This window comes from Schistocerca serialis, chromosome 3 (assembly GCF_023864345.2).
Source record: "Schistocerca serialis cubense isolate TAMUIC-IGC-003099 chromosome 3, iqSchSeri2.2, whole genome shotgun sequence".
NCBI lineage: Eukaryota > Metazoa > Arthropoda > Insecta > Orthoptera > Acrididae > Schistocerca > Schistocerca serialis.
This window is the reverse complement of record NC_064640.1, coordinates 260,090,917-260,108,341: the sequence shown is the minus strand read 5'-3', so window position 1 is coordinate 260,108,341 and position 17,425 is coordinate 260,090,917. Positions and strand designations below refer to the sequence as shown.

At 43.6% G+C, this 17,425-nt stretch overlaps 1 protein-coding gene across 1 annotated transcript in view; it reads left to right on the top strand.

Moving 5' to 3' along the window:
• Window positions 1-17,425, top strand: part of LOC126470030 (dedicator of cytokinesis protein 3) — a 1,043,796-nt gene that overhangs the window by 580,793 nt on the left and 445,578 nt on the right. The window contains exon 5 of the mRNA XM_050097517.1: window positions 7,580-7,676. Within this exon, the coding sequence (XP_049953474.1) occupies window positions 7,580-7,676 (97 nt within the window). The remainder of the gene's footprint in view (window positions 1-7,579; window positions 7,677-17,425) is intronic.

Genomic DNA, 17,425 nt, shown 5'->3' with positions numbered 1-17,425 from the left:
TCTACGTTCTAGGGGACTGATGACCATAAATGTTAAGTCCCATAGTTCTCAGAGCCATTTGAACCATTTCGAGACGTGTAACCATCACGCCGGGTGATACGCCAGTATGGCGATAACGAATACACGCTTCCAATGTCCGTTCACCGCGATATTGCCAAACACGGATGCGACCATCATGATGCTGTAAACAGAACCTGGATTCATCCGAAAAAATGACGTTTTGCCATTCGTGCATCCAGGTTCGTTGTTGAATACACCAGTGCAGGCGCTCCCGTTTGTGATGCAGGGTCAAGGGTAACCGCAGCCATGGTCTCCGAACTGATAGTCCATGCTGCTGCAAACGTCGTCGAACTGTTCGTGCAGATGGTTGTTGTCTTGCAAATGTCCCCATCTGTTGACTTAGGGATCGAGACGTGGCTGCACAATCCGTTACAGCCATGCGAATAAGATGCCTGTCATCTCGACTGCTAGTGATACAAGGCCGTTGGGATCCATCACGGCGTTCCGTATTACCCTCCTGCACCCAGCGATTCCATATTCTGCTATCAGTTATTGGATCTCGACCAATGCGAGCAGCAATGTCGCGATATGATAAACCGCATTCGCGAAAAGCTACAATTCGACCTTTATCAAAGTCGAAAACGTGATGGTACGCATTTCTCCTCCTTACACGAGGCATCACAACAACGTTTCACCAGGCAACGTCGGTCAACTGCTGTTAGTGTATGAGAAATCAGTTGGAAACTTTCCTCATGTCAGCACGTTGTAGGTGTCGCCACCGGCGCCAACCTTGTGTGAATGCTCTTAAAAGCTAATCATATCCATGTCACAGCATCTTCTTCCTGTTGGTTAAATTTCGCGTCTATAGCACGTCTTTGTGGTGTAGAAATTTTAATGGCCAGTAGTGTATTAGTCTTTACTACATCTAATGAAACTGATGATACTCTTTCATTACGGTTTTTAGTGAAACTTGACACTATTTTTTAATTAAAAATTTGTCTTTGGCATAGAAGATGTTCAGAAGAAACGATTATAGGCTTTCAGACATGGTTTTGTTGGACAGATGTTCAAATATTTACGTGGTTACTAATTTCACTCCTTTCTGAGCCACCGACAGCTTTAGTAATGAGTAACGGGGGTCATCTTTTATTTCTAGTGTTGTAGCTACAGATATCACTATTCTTCTCAAACTGTGATGGCTTGGTGTTTTACTAGGACGATAAGCCACCGAGTTTACATATGTAATTTTACTTCAGCCGTATCTAAGGAAGTTTACCACCTGTACTGGTTGCACTTATGATAGACGTCATTTGCTAAAAACCGTGACGAACATTCATACGATTATATTAGTGTGTGCACTTGCCTGCTGTAGTGTTGAGTAAGGCGGCCGCCTCCGTTTTAGCCCTCTGGGAGCGCGGCACGTAGTTAATAATGCAGGCTGGGCAGCGCGCAACTTTGTGCGGCTAACTTTCTGCAGCTGGTGGCACAAGCTCCGCCCCCGCCTTCTTCCACTCCGACGCGCTGCCACAAAATACTGGCCAACTTGCCTCTCCGTTAATCATAAGCCCAGTGCGCTCTATACGACCGACTGCCGCCCACGAACAGTTGTTAACATTTGTAGAGAGCGTTCGAAGTTTTAAATAACGAAAATCTGTTAGAAAAGTTACATTTGAGGTAAGGTCCTCTGAAGACCGTTGTTTCTGTATTACCAACACAAATTTTTCAATGTAGTCAGTGGATGGGTCTAAATATCCTAAAGTAGTTTAGAATTTTGGGATTTAATCTATTAGCAGTACTGTGAGAAACTGAAAATTGGCGTGTCACTCACCTAGACAGGACCGGTCGGATATTTATTATTTATTTATTTATTGAAATTTGTGGTAAGTTCCTATGGGACCAAACAGCTGAGGCCGTCGGTTCATAGGCTTACATACTACTTAATCTAACCTAAACTAACGAACACTAAGGACAACACGCACACACATGCCCGAGGGAGCACTCGAACTTCCGACGGGGAGAGCCGCGCCAACCGTGGCAAGGCGCCTCTGACCGCGCGGCTACCTCGCGCGGCATTTACTTATTGACATCACAGAGTTACCCACCGCCTTGGTAACCATGGTGGGCCTTTTGCTACTAAAAACTAGTAAAAAGTTGCAGAAGCAGACTCTCTATCTTTTTCTATAGCTTCTCTCACTGCTGTTGTTTTTCTTGTCTTTTACATAATTACATTGTTAATTAAAAATTTGTGACACATAAAGTACATTTTAGAAAAGGAAAACAAATTTTGCTGTATTCTTAAGAAGAGGAAAATAGACGAAAAGAAAGATTTAGGTACCTGGCTATTTCAAGTAAGAGGGCTTCGGTAAACAGTTCGAGCTTCTCTCACCTGAATTATATATGTATATGTATGTCTATGTATGTGTGTGTGTGTGTGTGTGTGTGTGTGTGTGTGTGTGTGTGTGTGTGTATGTGTGTGTGTGTACGTGTGTGTGTGTGTGTGTGTGTGTGTGTGTGTGTGTGTGTGTGTGTGTGTGTGTATGTGTGTACGTGTGTGTGTGTGTGTACGTGTGTGTGTGTCTTTGTGTGTGTGGTGTGTGTGTGTGTGTGTTTGTGTGTGTGGTGTGTGTGTGTGTGTGTGTGTGTGTTTGTGTGTGTGTCATGAGGTTAGCTCCATATGGTTTGTTTATGACACATGAGAGTACTATCTGTTATTACAATTACTTTCTCCATCTGCCCGCGCCATAAGGGGGAGAGGAGCCTCGGAGAGGTGATCTCGAGCCTCTGCTGCCCGAAGGGCACTTCTTATTAATGTTGTGCGTTCATGTTTCTGTACTGGAGTCTTGTTATACTGCATATGTGTTTTTATGGATAGTATTATAACCATGTTTTTCAGTTTGCATCTTGTACAATTTACGTATTACACAATTACATGTTTGAAAACAATGTCTCGAAGAACTAAAGAATTACTTGTTTCACTTTGTACAAACAAGAAAATTCGTTGTTTTATTTTTTTATTACTTAGGCCTATTTATTTAAATTCATGTATACATTACTTGCAATGTTGTTGCAGTCGCGTAATCTGCTACTATGCAGTATATGTATCTATACCTGGTAACGCTGATGTGTTCCTGTCATCATCCGTGTCTCCATGTTCATCTGTTTCCAAATCAATATTTGAATCTCTGTTGTCCCATTTACCGTGCTGTGGCGTAGGTAGTCTGTGTCTAGTTGTGATCACGTATATACTCGTTGCTTCTTATAAGTCTAGATAGGCTCCATTTATATTGACATCTTGAAGCTTGCTGTATGTCTTCGATTTCTGTCATCGGTCGTGTGTGTATGTGTGTGTGTGTGTGTGTGTGTGTGTGTGTGTGTGTGTGTGTGCTCGCGCCGCATTGTAGTGTTATGTGGTCGGGGACCCACGTTCCTCGTATACTCTCCCGGATAGCGCCACGCGTTTGCGCAGCGCTTACGGCATTCAGAGAGGCGCGCCGATCCTGGGGTCGAATCCGCCCAGCGGACTAATGACAAGGGCCAGTGTGCCGGCCAGCCTGGATGTGGTTTTTAGGCGTTTGCCCCACATCCGGCTAGGTAAACACCGTGCTAGAACCAGTACCGCCTCAGTTATATGATTCGCGAACATTTAGAAAATGTTCGCACACTTTCACATGAGGAAACACCAGACACAGACAGTTGGCGTACACAAATTCTGTCCCGGGTTAGAAATGGGTGGCGACAGGAAAGGCATCCGACCACCTTCTACGTTGCCAAATCCAATCACTAACATACCGACCCCGTGAAGATACGGGATAAACGCAGGGAAAAGAATTGAACTGCTCTCCAATAAAAATGACAAGAAGTCATATTTTTGGGGGGTTCACAAGAAGCAGTTGGCAAGCCTTTGTGACCGAGCGAGTTGGTTCCGTAATGAAGACATTGGACTCATGTTTGAGAGGAATGGGAATCATATCTTTTAGTCATCCTGGTATCCATTTCCCATCGTTTCCCTACATCACTTTAAGCAAAAGTCGGAGTACTTTCTTTAAAACGCCCCAGAATATTGCTGCCCTCTTCCTTCTCAAAATCCGTTTGGCGCTCAGCCTCAACTGAACAGGACGTCGACGAGATGTTTAACTGTATTCTTCCTTCCAGCGTTAGAGCGCGACTGGTATTCTGGTTTCAGCGCCGGTGTACACTTATGGACAACTGTAGGTAAAATTGTGCCTCAGTAGCGCTGTGTGCTGGAATCAGCTGCGTGACAAACCACCGAAAGAACAGAAGCTGGTCGGTCACAGCTGAGTTTTATTGATACTATGAGAGTGACCCAGGCTATAATTTCACGGCTGTGATCTCGTTTTCAAAGAACAAGCGTTGTTGAAAAAGCCTTAGGGAATGGCATCCACGACAAACTTCAGAAATTTATTCACATAATTAAGGCCATTTGGAATTTATGACAGAATGCAACTAGCTGCAGTGAGTGTTCCAAATAAAGACAGGATGCACACTAACAGCCCTCCTCTCGATTACAATTTTTTCGCATATTCAGTTGGCATCATCGGAGAAGGAAGCATAGATGGTTCAAATGGCTCTGAGCACTATGGGACTTAACATCTATGGTCATCAGTCCCCTAGAACTTAGAACTACTTAAACCTAACTAACCTAAGGACATCACACAACACCCAGCCATCACGAGGCAGAGAAAATCCCTGACCCCGCTGGGAATCGAACCCGGGAACCCGGGCGTGGGAAGCGAGAACGCTACCGCAGGAAGCATAGAAATTATCCTCTTGTCGACAGCGCAGTAACTGGAGATGGCGTACTAGCTCAGTTTGAATCTGTTGGAAGTAGCCGCCATCTTATCCATGGTTCACCTCTGATACACTTTTAAGTGACTTATGGAAACCAGCTACAGCTGAAGCAGAATGTGTGGACGACGATATCAAACCTGATTGTCACTAGTGTGAGCCTAGTACCTTAACCACTGCGCTATCTCGCTTGGTAGAGATTTGTCGGCTGATTTCCCTGGAAACCTTTTTTGTAGTTGGCCTAAAAAGATTCGACGAACTCGAAAAATTCCGCTGTTTTGCCTTTAATCCCGTTGTTTTTTAGTTAAAAATTTACTAAAAGTGCTTGATCGGCGTGTTACTTGTAGTACAGTAGTCTAGAAATCGGCCTCCACAAGTCGAAATACTTCCTCGTGTAGTTGTTGGCTGAAGTCGCTTCATTTAATTAACTGCGACGTCGAGTGACTCACTTCATCCCTCGTACGGATATGTCTGGAGGGGACTTCTACAGAGATCGAATTCGATGGGGGAAACATGGCAGTGATTAAAATTCTTCCTGCGGGCGGTGGGTCTGCTCGAATAGTTCATTAATCTGAGCGCTGACGACAAAAGCAATAGATTCACTCACCGACGTACAGCGAGGCATACGGTTCAATCTAACCTCGCGTATATATCCTATTGTGTGTGTATGTGATAGAGAGAGAATTAAAGTTTGTATATTTAACTTCGAGAAATGGAAACTGAACTTCATCAACTGTAATTTTGTTGTTTCTCGACCTAATCAGACTGAACTGGTTCCGTAATCCTTTGTGACTCACGCAGTTATTTCAGTTATACTAACACTGAAAAGTCGGATGGGTGCATGAGACTTATTTCCAGTTTTTGAAATCCATCATCACAGACAAGATGAATAGACAGCAGTCGACACTCGTCATTCTCAGCATTTCAAAATTTTGCAAATTCTCATTGAACTACGCTTAAATGGCTTAGTTCTGTATAGGATTTTGTACCAATACTTTTACTTTTGGCTAAGCGTCTCGAAGATATTATTGTTGACACAGAATGCATAAACATGTAATCCTTAAGATACACGAATCTTTTTAGTTTTGTAGGAAAGTTCTTGAACCGAATGTGGCTATACACGACTATAGTACCAGTCTAATCTTGCAGATCTTCATACTTAATTTTTTAATGTCCATTTTGTTGGTATCTGCAGTAACTTTTCCTAACATCCTTACTTCTTGTCCTGTTTATCTGAAATTTTATTTTGGAGCGACGTCAATGAAGTCTTTAATTCCTTTCATTTCCTGCCGTTGTCTACTGTGAAATTTAAAAATAACTTCTGTGAAGATAAGTTACGCTGGAAGACGTGTAAGATTTACGCGCATCCATTACGGATGTTCTAGAACTCGTGACTATCTACTGAGTAACAAATACGAAAAACTGCAACTAATATTCGTTTATTCCGTTAAGTAGTTTCCGAACCTCTTCACAATCGTCTTCAGCTGATGCACATGGAAGTTACACGTTTGTTTATTTCCAGCCGCTCGCAGTGGCCGAGCGGTTCTAGGCGCTTCAGTCTGGAACCGCGCGACCGCTACGGCCTCAGGTTCGAATGCTGCCTCGGGCATGGATGTGTGTGATGTCCTTAAGTTAGTTAGGTTTAAGTAGTTCTAAGGTCTAGGGGACTGATGACCTTAGAAGTTAAGTCCCATAGTGCTCAGAGCCATTTGTTTATTTCCATAGCGTTATGCTGGGTACTAGTTAGCGACAATATAGGCCCCATTACACAGTAACACGCTATGGAAATAAACATATACGTAGCTTCCAGGTGCCCCATCTGAAGATAAGCCTAAAAAAGGTTCGAAAACTAGTTAATGGTATAAACGACTGGTTGCAGTTTCTGTGTTTGTACTTGTAAGTATGATAAGATCTCCGCAAAAGATTATAGCGTATGCGAGCGATTCTGTAATGGTATTCAAAACTGAAAGCCCGTTGCAAAGCTGGCCGGCCGCGGTGGCCGAGTAGTTCTAGGCGCTTCAGTCCGGAACCGCGAGACTGGTACGGTCGCAGGTTCGAATCCTGCCTCGGGCATGGGTGTGTGTGATGTCTTTAGCTTAGTGAGGTTTAAGTAGTTCTAAGTTCTAGGGGACTGATGACGACAGATGTTAAATCCCATAGTGATCAGAGCCATTTTTTTTTTTCGTTGCAAAACTGAATTGACGAAAGAGATACAACGATGTACAAGGCAGAATCCGTGATCAAACTGCCAAGTAAATTTGAAAGCAAAGTGAAAAACAACATACTTTGCATTTCATGAGAGGCTACAGATAAAATAAGCAGAAAAGTAATGTACCTTTGCAAATCCCTGTCATGAGGCATGAGGATCGGTCGAGAAGCATGTCGGTGCTGATCGAGCTGAACTACGTCGTGAAATTTATCGCGAATACGATTAGGAACTAAAGGATTGCTTTTGGTATCGAGTACGTCATCTGTCTAGCGATGACCTAAAATGTATATTACACAACACATACATACGTATAGCAAAACCTTGTAAATAAAGGCACATTTTCAAAAAAAAACGACGAAATGTTATGTCACTTTGTAATGCTGTAACTGATTTTTATGTTTTTGACCCAGTCACATTCCGCATTAATTGTCGTAAGGACTTCATAAGACTTGGCGTGTTCCACACTGCAAGTGACCACTGGAAACGAGTGCTAGCTACACTGATTACTGTAAACTCTGTCACCAGTTAACATAATGCTATATCAGATTTTTTTCTTGTTTGTAGGCTCTTCGAGTCAGTGATACCACTGGAGGATCCGGTCGTCAGAGAAGTAACGTTGGTTCTACGAGAATGGGGAAATATTTGGAAGCAACTGTTTGTGGTAAGATACTGTTAAAATGGACAAGTAATTTAGTTTGATAATCATAGTTATAAAAAATTAGTTTACAGTAATTACCCATTCCTAAAATGTTCTGCAGGTATATTTCTTTGCCCTAAAGCGAATACTGCAAGAATTTTGACTATGTTGTTACATAGATTGGGATGACGTATAATTTTTTGCTGAAAGGTCAAGTCTGAATTTTTGTTTGAGCTTCCATTGTGTTTAGAATAGATAAAAAAATCAAATGCAGTACATTGGCCTAAGTACAAGAGCACGGAATAAAACCTATTTAACGAGATACTACAGGAGAAGAAAAATAAGTTACTCAAGAAGCATAACGAGCTTAGTTAATGCTATGTGATGAAGGGCGTATCTTTTCTCGGAAATATGATACTGATAAATTCTTTGTTCGAACATTTTCTGTGTAGACGGTGAAACATTTTTGACGTTGTGCGTAGTTATGTTTTAAAAATGGCTCGTAGACGATGCAGAGATTTCAAAGAGTATGTTAAATATATGCTGAAGTCCCTTTTCAGTATTAATGATAATAACAATAATAATAATAATTATCATTATTATTTGCGAATTCTCCCAATAAATGGAAGACGTTAAGCAAACACCTCAGTCAAATTTTCCTTAGGTTCTTCTTGTTGACCAGTAGGCTTTCATTCTTTCCGAGAAGGTTTGTTTGGCTTGTTTACGTTCTTCCGACCACTTCGATCTGTACTGCTTTTGTTTTGGTTGCTCTGATACTACTTCCCATTTATCTACTATGTGTCTGAAGGTGTCTTTGTCTCAAATGTCGGTTGATCTTATATTAGCGTTTTTGAGGTCATTTCGAATTTCATTCAGCCAAGGTATTGAGTTTTTAAGCGATATCACATCGTCTATTACCCTTTTTGTCAACTGCTTTTCTGATAATCTGTTGAGATGACCAAAGACTTTTCCATTCGCCTTTTCTTAATGCCAGTTTAGAGGTTTGAAATTTTTCTATTGTTTGATTTATTGCAACCTGTAACCGTCTTAGGTATGTCTTGCTCTCAAAGCTTTCCTAATAAGCGGTCTCTCTCTCTTTTTAATTTTTTTCTTCAAGTTCATGTTTTCTGTTAAGTGTCAGTGTTTCGCTTCCGTAAAGGACTGTTGGTTTTATGACTGTGTTGTAGTGCCAAATTTTTGTCCATCTTGACATGGAGTTTTTGTTGTAGCGGTTTTCGACTAACCCTAATACTTTTTCAAATGTTTTAAGGCGACTTTGCTGTTAGATTTTTTCAAGGTCTGTCGAATTCTCAGAGGTATTTAATGTGCGAGATCCAGCTGATTTCACGGTATGTTGTTTTCAGGCTCGTCTTTCTATATTTGATCATAAGAATTCAGTCTTCTCGAATGAGAATTGTAACCGTACATTTTCTACACATTCTTTAAGTATCTCGAGCAGTTTTACGGCAGTCTCTTCACCTGCTGTAGATATCGCCAGTTCGTCTGTAAACACGAGGTATGGTATGTAGAGGTTGTTCGTGGAAAAGCCAAGTAGGAATAGCTTCCAAAACCCACGTTTCTTGAGTTCTTTCTTCCATTCTTCCATAACCTTTTCGAGGACTACGTTGAACAGAGTAGGTAGGAGTCCATCTCCTTATCTCGCACCTGTCTGAACGTCAAAGTGTTTTGAAAATTTCCCAATAAATCTCACTTTATATTTCTTGCCAGTTAGCGTTTGTTTTACGAGTTCTCGTATTTTGGGATCTAGTCTCCTCGCTTGTAAAATTTGGAATTGTTAGGCCCTATCTATTGAGTCGTACGCTATTATTATTATTCGCTATTTTATCATTTTTTACAATGATATAAACAACTCACTTCCAGAGAGTTACAGAATACACAGAATATGCATATTACATTGAAAAATCATTTTCTAATTCTTCTGTATATCTTATCATCACTTCTAGAGAGAGAGAGAGAGAGAGAGAGAGAGAGAGAGAGAGACTAACACACATACACACACACACACACACACACACACACACACACACACACACACACGCACACACACACACACACACACACACAACCACTCCACTTCATTCTATTCAATATTTCACTAACTCAGTTGCTCTTCGTCAAGCTCACTTCAAAAGTTTGTTACTTATCATCCGTCGTGATTGCAAAAATGTTTATTCACATGACCGGTTTCGGTTCCTCTAAAACCATCTTCAGATCTGAAACGATGATGATACTAATTTACTATTTCACAAATGCAAACCTTTTTCATCCTATCTGATCAACATCAAATGTACTAGAACATATCTGCAATTTCGGTTACAGGAGTAACCCGTCCACCCACAGCAACCTTCACATGCTACGTCACATAAAATTGGTTGGCAGAATGCACGTCATTTATATCAATTATAAAACTATTACCGACAGGTGGCGTCTGGAACATTTGTTACATTACATATGCACATACTGTATTAAGTAGATTTTTGTAATTTACTTTTATCTCTAAAAACACCTAATTAAAATCTGTAGATGTCAAGGTTAAAATCTGTACTTGTCAAAATTAAAATACACATGGATATAGAAATACACATGGATATAGAAATCGCCCTTTGTTTTAGATCATACACAAATGATAATTTTATTGTGTATTTTAATTTTGACAAGTACAGATTTTAACCTTGACATCTATAGATTTAAATTAAGTGTTTTTAGTGATATAAGTAAGTTACAAAAATCTACTTAATACAGTTTGTGCATATGTAATGTAACAAATGTACCAGACGCCACCTGTCGGTAATAGTTTTATAATAAATATAAATGACGTGCATTCTGCCAACCAATTTTATGTGACGTAGCATGTGAAGGTTGCTGTGGGTGGACGGGTTACTCCTGTAACCGAAATTACAGGTATGTTCTGGTACATTTCATGTTGATCGGATAGGATGAAAAAGGTTTGCATTTGTGAAATAGTAAATTAGTATCATCATCGTTTCAGATCTGAAGATGGTTCTAGAGGAATCGAAACCGGTCATGTGAATAAACATTTTTGCAATCAAGACGGATTATAAGTAACATTGTATAACCAGTGATTGCGGTATCGCATGAGACATTGTCTGTTTTTGCAAACACTTCAAAAGTGGCAGACCTGTACCAATGTGTACTTTTGTGATGCGGGATCTTGTGTTCTTCTCCATGGATGTATCCCTACGTCTAGTTTCATTATTGTGAACTTTGTTATTTAATGCTGCAAATCCCTTAAATTATACACCGTCTGAAAAACAACTGAAGCACCCAGAACGCATGGTCGGATGTCAACGAAACTTTGTGTACGTACACACCACTGAACTGAACTGAACAATTTGAGGTAGAGATTGGTTGGTCGGTTGGTTTGAAAGAGGAGACCAAACAGCGAGGTCATCAGTCCCATCGGATTAGGGAAGGATGGGGATGGAAGTCGGCCGCGCCCTTTCAAAGGAACCATCCCGGGATTTGCCTTAAGTGATTTCGGGAAATCACGGAAAACCTAAATTAGGGTGGCCGGACGCGGGTTTGAACCGTCGTCCTCCCGAATGCGAGTCCAGTGTGCTAACCACTGCGCCACCTCGCTCGGTCACGTACACACCATCGGCGGATATGTAAGTGATTATAGAAGCGTAATTCTCTGTGACACTCACAACGGCCACTATAGTACATTAGTCTTGTTCGTGTTAAGAATTTTTTCCATGCCTGATACGGCATATAATGGACTTAAACAGCGACAGATACTGAGGGATCCTCGTGGAGGACATGGAGATGCCGCGTATTCGTATAAGATAGTGTTAACTGCACCTGGCGGAGTTTGAAAGGGGCGCCGTTGTGGGTCTTCGTGGTTCGAGATTATCCCAGTTGACCATCGCTGGTAAGTATGGTGGTGACCGAATGACAGGGACAATGCTTTCATTGTTTTGGAGATGCACAACATGTTACTCGTGGCATCCTGGTGTGAGGAGCCAGCTGGTATGCCTTCTGGTGACGACTTGTAGTGATTGAGGGAGCTCTGATGCCACAATTGACGTCACAGACATCCTGCGAGCTCATTTGTTACCTCTCATGCGACAGTATCGTGGTACCATTTTTCAACAGGATAATGCTCGTCCACTCATGGCATGTTTTTCTATGGACCGTCTGTGTGATGTTGAGGTACTCCCGCGACCAGTAAAATCACCAGCTATATCCTCAGTAGAATATGTGTGAGAACAGCTTCGACGTGAACTCTGTCCCAGGGCCAGTATCTAGAGATGCCAAGGACCAGCTACAAAAAGTTGTGGACCAGATTGCCTCGAGATAGCATGAAACGGCTTTATGATATCCTACCCAAGCGAATCAGTGCATGTATCCAGCCTCATACTGATAATTGGGCTCATACTGCAAAGTTCTGTGTAAATGTGACTCGATTTTGTAATCACTGAAACAACGTCACACACACCCTCAACCCGTGAAGTTCCGTTCATCTCGTTTCCTCCTGCCCTTGAGGGTGCTTCACTTTTTTTTCAGGCAGTGATATACAGGGTGTTTCAGAATTGCACCCAAAAACATTGAGGGGATGTAGTAGGTGTCTTGAGGAACAAAGTAGGTTAGGACCCTGTTAACAGCAACGTCACCAACGACGAGCGTCAAAGTTATAGGGCCAGGCCTCCCCTCCGGCAGCAGACGTGACGTTGTGCACGAACAGAACTGAAAGAACGTACTGATTGCACAAAAACGAGCAGTAAGAATAATATGTGGTGTACACCCACGGCCGTCATGTAGATACCTCTTCAAGAAGCTAGGCATTTTAACTACGCCGTCACAATATATCTATTCGCCAGTGAAATTTGTCGTAAGTGATCCATCACAGTTTGAGAAGAGCAATGATGTCCATATCTACAGCACTAGAGGGAAAAGTGACCTTTATTATCCACTGTTAAAGCTGTCAGTTGCTCCACTGTTAAAGCTGTCAGTTGCTCAGAGTTCAGTATGCACCAACAAAAGTTTTTCATCAGTTTCCCTATAACATAAAATGTCTGACAGGTAGTGAAGCAGTTTCTAAATCTAATTTAAAATCGTTTCTCCTGAATAGATCCATCTATTCAGCTGACGAATTTCTGCTTAAAAACTGGTAGCCAGGAATAAAGTGTAATTGCGTGAGTAGAAGTAAAAAAATAATGCGTTCATTGATGTTAACACTAATCACGTATACATAACCTGTAAACTGACTCGTTCCACATCAGTTCGATGAAAGAATCGTTCAAATGACCTATCGATCATGTACCTAAATAACTATCGTCGGACAGGTCGAGACCTGATGTTTTTGATATTCGGTGATCGCGACTGATTGCCACGATCGCCAGTGGAGCAAGTGGAGCTAGCTGCTGAATGAACAGGTCGTGTGCGCTATGAATGCAATGCTCTCTAGCCATGGTGGCTGACAGCGTTGGACACAGTCTTCTATCCGCAGTGTATTGTCTCGCGGAACACTCTATGCAGTATTTAACGTTGTGCGGTGTAGTATACAGGATGTAGCAGGCAGAGAACAACAGCGTCGAAATTGCGAGGGCGAACGTCAGCCTACGAAGGCAGCAGCCATCGCCGTCTACTCCGCTTGAGTGTATGGCAGTCGGCCGCATTAGATGAATAACTTTAAACATTCGGCGCCTTTATTGAATTTAAAGAACAGGAACCATGAATCCAAAGAAACAGGGAGGAACAATACGTGTAGACACTGTAGGATTGGAAAAGGGCACAGGTCATCCCCGTTTTCAAGAAGGGACGTCGAACAGATGTGCAGAACTATAGACCTATATCTCTAACGTCGATCAGTTGTAGAATTTTGGAACACGTATTATGTTCGAGTATAATGACTTTTCTGGAAACTAGAAATCTACTCTGTAGAAATCAGCATGGGTTTCGAAAAAGACGATCGTGTGAAACCCAGCTCGCGCTATTCGTCCACGAGACTCAGAGGGCCATAGACACTGGTTCCCAGGTAGATGTGTTTCTTGACTTCCGCAAGGCGTTCGATACAGTTCCCCACAGTCGTTTAATGAACAAAGCAAGAGCATATGGATTATCAGACCAATTGTGTGACTGGATTGAAGAGTTCCTAGATAACAGAACGCAGCATGTCATTCTCAATGGAGAGAAGTCTTCCGAAGTAAGAGTGATTTCAGGTGTGCCGCAGGGGAGTGTCGTAGGACCGTTGCTATTCACAATATACATAAATGACCTTGTGGATGCCATCGGAAGTTCACTGAGGCTTTTTGCAGATGATGCTGTGGTGTATCGAGAGGTTGTAACAATGCAAAACTGTACTGAAATACAGGAGGATCTGTAGCGAATTGACGCATGGTGCAGGGGATGGCAATTTAATCTCAATGTAGAAAAGTGTAATGTGCTGCGAATACATAGAAAGATAGATCCCTTATCATTTAGCTACAAAATAGCAGGTCAGCAACTGGAAGCCGTTAATTCCATAAATTATCTGGGAGTAGGCATTAGGAGTGATTTAAAATGGAGTGATCATATAAAGTTGATCGTCGGTAAAGCAGATGACAGACTGAGATTCATTGGAAGAATCCTAAGGAAATGCAATCCGAAAAAAAAAGAATGTAGGTTACAGTATGCTTGTTCGCTCGCTGCTTGAATACTGCTCAGCAGTGTGGGATCCGTACCAGATAGGGTTGATAGAAGAGATAGAGAGGATCCAACGGAGAGCAGCGCGCTTTGTTACAGGATCATTTAGTAATCGCGAAAGCGTTACGGAGATGATAGATAAACTCCAGTGGAAGTTTCTGCAGGAGAGACGCTCAGTAGCCCGGTACGGGCTTTTGTTAAAGTTTTGAGAACATACCTTCACCGAAGAGTCAAGCAGTATATTGCTCCCTCCTACGTATATCTCGCGAAGAGACCATGAGGATAAAATCAGAGAGATTAGAGCCCACACAGAGGCATACCGACGATCCTTCTTTCCACGAACAATACGAGACTGGAATAGAAGGGAGAACCGATAGAGGTACTCAGGGTACCCTCCGCCACACACCGTCAGGTGGCTTGCGGAGTATGGATGTAGATGTAGATGTAGATGAAGATGTGGCGGGCAGCCGAAAGCAGGATCCAAGGAATGTACATTACCATTTATTCCGTCGGTACAGGAAAACACACACATCAAAAAAAGTTTTGCATCACCTCGGTTCCCAGAGTTCCGGAATATGTACAGAAAATTGGAATAGAGATCAATATAAACATCATTTCCCTTTTTATTGCTCGTGAAAACCACACATTGCACGTTGTACCACCATACAACAAGATCTTCAGAGGTGGTGGTCCAGATTGCTGTACACACCGGTACCTCCAGTACCCAGTAGCACGCCCTCTTGCATTGATGCATGCCTGTATTCGTCGTGGCATACTGTCCATAAGTTCATCAAGGCACTGTTGGTACAGATTGTCCCACTCCTCAACAGCGTTTCGGCGTAGATCCGTCAGAGTGGTTGGTGGGTCACGTCGTCCATAAACAGCCCTTTTCAATTTAATCACAGGCATGTTCGATAAGAAAAAAGGCACTCCGTCTTCAGGCCACAAGTGGCCCATCGGTACCATCCGACCGCCGTGTCATCCTCAGCTGAGAATGCGGATAGGAGGGGCCTGTGGTCAGCACACCGCTCTCCCGGTCGTTATGATGGTTTTCTTTGACCGGAGCCGCTAGTATTCGGTCGAGTAGCTCCTCAATTGGCATCACGAGGCTGAGTGCACCTCGAAAAATGGCAACAGCGCATGGCGGCTGGATGGTCACCCATCCAAGTGCCGGCCACGCCCGAGAGCGCTTAACTTCGGTAATCTCACGGGAACCGGTGTATCCACTGTGGCAGGGCCGTTGCTTCATGTTCGATAGGGTTCATGGAAAACATGCTGGCCACTGTAGTCGAGCGATGTAGTTATCTGGAAGGAAGTCATTCACAAGATGTGCACGATGGTGGCGCGAATTGTCGTCCATCAAGACGAATGCCTCGTCAGTATGCTGCCGATATGGTTGCACTATCGGTCGGAGGATGACATTCACGGATCGTACAGCCGTTACGGCATCTTGCATGACCACCAGCAGCGTACATCGGCTCCACATAATGCCCCCCCCCCCCCAAAACAGCAGGGAACCTCCACCTTGCTGCACTCGCTGGGCAGTGAGTTTAAGGCATTCAGCCTGACCGGGTTGCCTCTAAACACGTCTCCGACGATTGTCTGGTTGAAGGCATATGCGACACTTATCGGTTAAGAGAACGTGATGCCAATTCTGAGCGGTTCATTCGGCATGTTGTTGGGTCCATCTGTACCGCGCTGCATGGTGTCGTGGTTGCAAAGATGCACCTCGCCATGGACGTCGGAGTGAAGTTGCGCATCATGCAGCCTATTGCGCACAGTTTGAGTCGTAACACGACGTCCTGTGGCTGCACTAAAAGCATTATTCAACATGGTGGCGTTGCTGTCGGGGTTCCTCCGAGCCATAATCCGTAGATAGCGGTCGTCCACTGCAGTAGTAGCCCTTGTACAGCCTGAGCGAGGCATGTCATCGATAGTTCCTGTCTCTCTGTATCTCCTCCATGTCCGAACAACATCGCTTTGGTTCACTCCGAGACGCCTGGACACTTCCCTAGTTGAGAGCCCTTCCTGGCCCAAAGTAACTATGGGGACGCGATCGAACCGCGGTATTGACCATCTAGGCATGGTTGAACTACAGACAACACGAGCCGTGTACCTCCCTCCTGGTGGAATGAGTGGAACTGATCGGCTGTCGAACCCCCTCCCTCTAATAGGCGCTGCTCATTCATGGTTGTTTACAACTTTGGGCGGGTTTAGTGACATCTCTGAACAGTCAAAGGGACTGTGTATGTGATACAATATCCACAGTCAACGTCTGTCTTCAGAAGATCTGGGAACTGGGGTCATGCAAAACTTTTTTGATGTGTGTATATACACTCCTGGAAATTGAAATAAGAACACCGTGAATTCATTGTCCCAGGAAGGGGAAACTTTATTGACACATTCCTGGGGTCAGATACATCACATGATCACACTGACAGAACCACAGGCACATAGACACAGGCAACAGAGCATGCACAATGTCGGCACTAGTACAGTGTATATCCACCTTTCGCAGCAATGCAGGCTGCTATTCTCCCATGGAGACGATCGTAGAGATGCTGGATGTAGTCCTGTGGAACGGCTTGCCATGCCATTTCCACCTGGCGCCTCAGTTGGACCAGCGTTCGTGCTGGACGTGCAGACCGCGTGAGACGACGCTTCATCCAGTCCCAAATATGCTCAATGGGGGACAGATCCGGAGATCTTGCTGGCCAGGGTAGTTGACTTACACCTTCCAGAGCACGTTGGGTGGCACGGGATACATGCGGACGTGCATTGTCCTGTTGGAACAGCAAGTTCCCTTGCCGGTCTAGGAATGGTAGAACGATGGGTTCGATGGCGGTTTGGATGTACCGTGCACTATTCAGTGTCCCCTCGACGATCACCAGTGGTGTACGGCCAGTGTAGGAGATCGCTCCCCACACCATGATGCCGGGTGTTGGCCCTGTGTGCCTCGGTCGTATGCAGTCCTGATTGTGGCGCTCACCTGCACGGCGCCAAACACGCATACGACCATCATTGGCACCAAGGCAGAAGCGACTCTCATCGCTGAAGACGACACGTCTCCATTCGTCCCTCCATTCACGCCTGTCGCGACACCACTG